This window comes from Phoenix dactylifera, unplaced genomic scaffold (assembly GCF_009389715.1).
Source record: "Phoenix dactylifera cultivar Barhee BC4 unplaced genomic scaffold, palm_55x_up_171113_PBpolish2nd_filt_p 000848F, whole genome shotgun sequence".
In the NCBI taxonomy this organism is placed as follows: domain Eukaryota; kingdom Viridiplantae; phylum Streptophyta; class Magnoliopsida; order Arecales; family Arecaceae; genus Phoenix; species Phoenix dactylifera.
In genome coordinates this window covers 84,159-89,182 of record NW_024068212.1, presented here as the reverse complement: position 1 = coordinate 89,182, position 5,024 = coordinate 84,159, and the positions used below count along the sequence as shown (strand labels likewise).

Genomic DNA, 5,024 nt, shown 5'->3' with positions numbered 1-5,024 from the left:
AGATAAATTTCATTCAACTCATACCTTACAAATAGATGCTTATAACCCTTTATACAGACTTCATGTGACTCTAGAAATTCCTACATGTAACTCATAATTTTTGACTCTTAATATTTCTAACTCATGACTCTTGATATACCCATGACCCATGTCTCTTAAATCTCATATAACTCATGACTCTTCACATTCTACAACTTATGACTTTTAACCTTTTATAACTCATGATGACTCTTGTGACCCTTGGTCACCTTCTGACTTGACTTTGACTCTCCAACTAAGATACTAGTTGGATGCCACATCACCGTAGAAAGCAAGTTTATTATCCAATACCTGTCTTTAAACTTGATTCTTCTCCTCCATCAATTATTCCAAGCTTGACTTTTAATCTCTGGAAGGTGTCAACTTTGAGAGGCTTAGTGAATATATCCGCTACTTGATCTTGAGATTTGACCTGTACAAGCTCGATCTCCTTGTCCTTCACGTGCTTTCTTATAAAATGATATCGAGTATCAATGTGTTTGCTTCTTTTATGATATATGGAGTTCTTGGCTAGCGATATGGTGGATTTGTTGTCAATGAACAATCTTGTAGGTTGCTTTTGTGAAAATTGTATCTTCTTTAGTGGCTTTCTTGGATGCACCAATTCTCATAGTTGTCTTTAGTGAGCCGAGGAACAGAAAATACCATCGTATTATTGGCCATTGGATCAATCTAGCTCTGATACCACTTAGTTAGAAAAAAATGAGGAAGAAGGATAATTTTGCAACTCACACCTTATAAATAGATGCTTATAAATCTTTATATAGACTACATGTAATTCTAGAAATTCCTACATGAAACTCATGATCCTTGACTCTTAATATTTCTAACTCATGACTCTTGATATACCCATGACCTATGACCATTAAATCTCATATAACTCATAACTCTTCACATTCTACAACTTATGACTCTTAACTTTTTATAACTCATGATGACTTTTGTAACTCTTGGCCTTTCATCATCTTTTTGACCTTGACTTGACTTTGACTCTTTAACTAGGATACTAGTTGGATACCACATCACTTTAGAAATCAAGTTTATTATCAAACAGAAGGAGAGGGGCACCGCGGGGACAGACTAGGGTATAGGCGGCTGAACCGGCCTACAAACGGCCGGGCAAATGGGCAATCCCTGCACTTCAGTGCGTGCAGATAAATTAATTAGGAAGTAGCCAAAGAGGAGAGGAATCGAAGTCCTGCTCGTGCATCTCGTGCCACAAGCACACGTTGCAGGCACTCGGAGTTGTTAATGCAAAGAGGAGCCACAACGGAGTTGAGGTCATGCGTTGTTACGGTTACAACTCCGAGAATTAATGTTGTTCTAATTAGAGTCATAACGCTTGATAGACCACTTCATCGGATAAGACTTACAAAGCAGATGACGTGGCAAACATTTTTCTTCAACTCGACGTTACTTCTACCCACTAGAGACACTTAAATTTTACTTTTTAGAATTCAGATGATGTCATTCTAGTGAAAATAGTTACGACACATTTATTGTTTCTTTAGACTTATATGATAAGCTGGACCACCAAGCAGTAAATTGTGAACCTTGGACCTTCTCCAAGTAAACGCTCTTGGAAAAGTGGTGCCGAACTGAGCTAACAACTTTTGGCTTAGTTGGGCAACTATACTACCACATGTAGGCGAGTAGGTCGGACAAAAGCTCCATTCAATACATATATAACACACTAGGAAACCATAACAGAGATATGTAAAGAAGGATCAAGAAACCACAAGCTATATTCAAGTATTCATGGTGCAGGCGCCGAAGTTGCTCTTCTTTTATCAGCAATTTTGAAAAATATAGTCTCCACTCATCACAGGACGATGAATGGAGAAGACCATAACTCCAAAATGATAATGTAAGCCACCCTCTTCCCACAAGTTCCAGGCTTCCAGCCCCCATCCCTTCCCAACAAACCCCAAGCATCACGCCTAGCCCCAAGTGAAAGACTCACAAAGCTCGTCCACCTTCTCTTCTTTGTGACTAATGCCACAAAGAAGACCTTCTTCCCGAGGCTCCAATCATCTGCGCACTACCATATAAATATATATCCTACATTCTAACCATTATCCGCTATGACCATGCATATACTACTTGACGACTTCTACGGATAGAAGTCGGGCATGGGCGGAGCCTCGGAGTTGCTTGTCCCCGCACCATCGCCACCCCCATACATCCCGAGGAAGTAGTCGACTGATGCTGAGCCTTCGCCGGAGAGATGGTTGATGAAAGGAGGTGGCGCAGTTGGTGGCATGATGAGGCTCGATGAAGGTGGCGGCGGCAGCATCGACGAGCACATTAGGGGCGGCTGTGAACCGACCGATGGGGAGGCTGCGATCGGGGGGTGGCGGCGCTGCTTGAAGATCGGAAAATGTTCGCCTCGGAGGCCGGTGCGCTGGTCGCCCTCACTCTCACGGTAGCGCTGCAAGTACCGTCTGAGGGGACCGACGTAGTCCTCGAAGCCAAGCTTTCCCATGGCCCAGATCACGTCTTCGGCGGTGATGGTCTTGCGCTGCTCCCGCTGGCACCGCTCGTTGGCCTCGCCGGTGATGAAGCTGATGTACTCCGACACGCACTCCAGGATCGTCATTTTGGCGTCGTCGGAAATCTTTGCATGCATCGGCAGGACCCTGCGCATGATACGGATGACGTTGGTGGTTGGCATGTAATGCTCCTGCTCCCGGAGCTTGACCTGGGGCTGGGCTGCGGGGGCGGTGGCGGTCGAGGCGGCGCCGCCGGGAGGGACCGGGGTCCCGGCGGCCGAACCGGCCTGCAGGTTGGTGTTGACTCCGGCGGGACCCGCCTGGCTCGCGTTGATCCCGTCATCGAATGGCCTGGCCGCACCTGCAAGCCACAAGTACAGTTCCGTCAGAGCAAAGGAATAAACTTGTGAGAAGCTGGAGAAGAGAGCGGTTAGAAGCGCCGCGTGGGTACCGAGCCTAAAAAGGCGTTGGCTTATGCCGGGCTTGTTTTCATGTGGACAGGTGGCTAGTTCTCAGGTTGCTGCTTTAGTGCTTTTGACGGTTTCGAGCTTTTCTGATGGAAATCGTGTAGTGGATTGGCTGTAAAGCGATGAGCAGCACTTTTTTTTGCGTGGAAGGATAGGTTGTTGACCAAAGAATGCTAGAGAAGACCGAGGTGAAGGAAAAAGAAGATGACGTCAAAAGTGGGAGAGAAAACAACACAGAACCGTGTTTTGATTTATCTGTTGTGAGCTCGTGGTGGTATACCTGAAATTAGAGAATGGAGCATTAAGTTTGGATTTGTTGTTTCTCTATTGGCAATCAAAATGGTCTTTTTTGCCATGATCTTTTACTTTTTTACCATGGTCTTTTACTTTTTAAATAAATACATAACAAACTTTCAACTTGACAACTGCTAGATATTGTTTCCTTTTTTTTAAAAAAATAAAAGATATATAGAAAGAGAAGACTAGTGCAATTGCCCGAAATGGTATAAATAAATCAGTCCTTTCTTGAGAAAAAGAAATTTCTGCTCCTACGGGACCAAGGGTGTATATATGGTGCGAGCAAGCCGTCTCAGCCAGTCATCGCTTCTTACCGCAAAAAAAAAAAACATGCTTACCATGGTTGAAAGGGTAGCAGTGCAAGAAAAGTATGGAAACTGGAAAAACAAAAATATAAGCTCCAAAATTTAATAAATAAAAACAGAAATACCCTGCAAAGGACAAGCCAGAGGCGTGTGCTTTGATGGAAGAGAACATATACGAGAGAGAGAGAGAGAGAGAGAGAGTTAGCAGGACTTCCGAAGAAATTAGCGTAGTTTAGTGGATCGAAGATGAAAATGCTTTCAATGGACGTGCATTGGGTGTTGGCTTTGATGAAAGGGAGAGCAGAAAGTCTAAGCCTTTAGAGAAGAAATAAAACAAGATATCAGTAAGGCTCATCATCTACCAGAGCTCATCCTTGGTAACCATTTGCCATCACCACCTCCTGCCATTGCTCTCTCCCTTTCTTTCTCTTCTCTCTCTTTCTCGCTCACTGAACGGGTGGTGAACTTCGTGAGGGTGAGGCTCCTATATAATGCCTTCACTGGCCAATCCTCGCAGCATGCTTAGGAAGGTGAAGCAGAAAGGACACGAGGAGAAGAAAAGTTTAGGTACCCTGGGGTAAGTATCCCAGCAACCTAATGCACTGATGGGCGAAAATCATTCAAATTTATAAACCAGAGATTATGATGGAATTAGCTGGCTCCAACAAAAAAGTGTTTTTTTTTTTTTATGGCCGGTTAGCTTTCAAATTATTTTGAGGTATGCATTTAGAGCATCTGTCCTTTTGTGTAACACCAGACAGAATTCGTTATACACTTTAATCCTCGCTGCATTGAATTAAGCTAACGACAACAAAAAAAAGTCAGCGAGGCTCGCAAAACTAAAACCTCACTCATGGACGCGTTTAATGTTGCATCAAAAAGTGGTGTCACTAAAAAGAGACGTTGCGAGGTAAAATTTTGTCCGGGGCGCATCCTCCTTTTTTTCTTTTTTAGTACGTTAATTTTTTCTCATGTTAAATTTGACTAGTCTATATAGATGAATTTCTTGTTGGGTTATCAGATGTTGTTGAAATAGAACACTATGCACTGGTTAGATAGCTATGTTGATGCGCTGGTCTTTCATAACATGTCATCTATGAGTTGACATCATCTTGTAATTAAAATATTCATATACATACCAACTCAATTCTATTTTAACCTCATCTATGAGATATGGTTGATGATGGATAAGATAGGAAGAAAGTGGAAATAGGGGCTTTCCTACAACTGAAGCATAGAAGAAATTGATGTTCAGCTGTCACACAAATTTTTGTTCCGAAAAATGTTGCAGGCAAAAAGTATCAAATATGGATGTACCCAAATTTTAGTGAAGGTTATGTCAAAAGGCATACATTTTTCTTAATTAGGTACAGTAGTAGCTTTTTGAAAGTCCTAATAGATCGAATGAGTTGTGTGATTAAGTA

At 42.7% G+C, this 5,024-nt stretch overlaps 1 protein-coding gene across 1 annotated transcript; it reads right to left on the bottom strand.

Moving 5' to 3' along the window:
• Positions 1 to 1,756: 1,756 nt before the first annotated feature.
• On the bottom strand, positions 1,757 to 4,008 carry LOC103713310 (nuclear transcription factor Y subunit B-6-like). Its single transcript, XM_008800187.2, has 2 exons — positions 3,963 to 4,008; positions 1,757 to 2,892 (listed from the first exon to the last, which is right to left on the bottom strand). The coding sequence occupies exons 1-2, from the start codon at positions 4,006 to 4,008 to the stop codon at positions 2,153 to 2,155; spliced, it is 786 nt and encodes a 261-aa protein (XP_008798409.2). The 3' UTR covers positions 1,757 to 2,152.
• Positions 4,009 to 5,024: the final 1,016 nt, after the last annotated feature.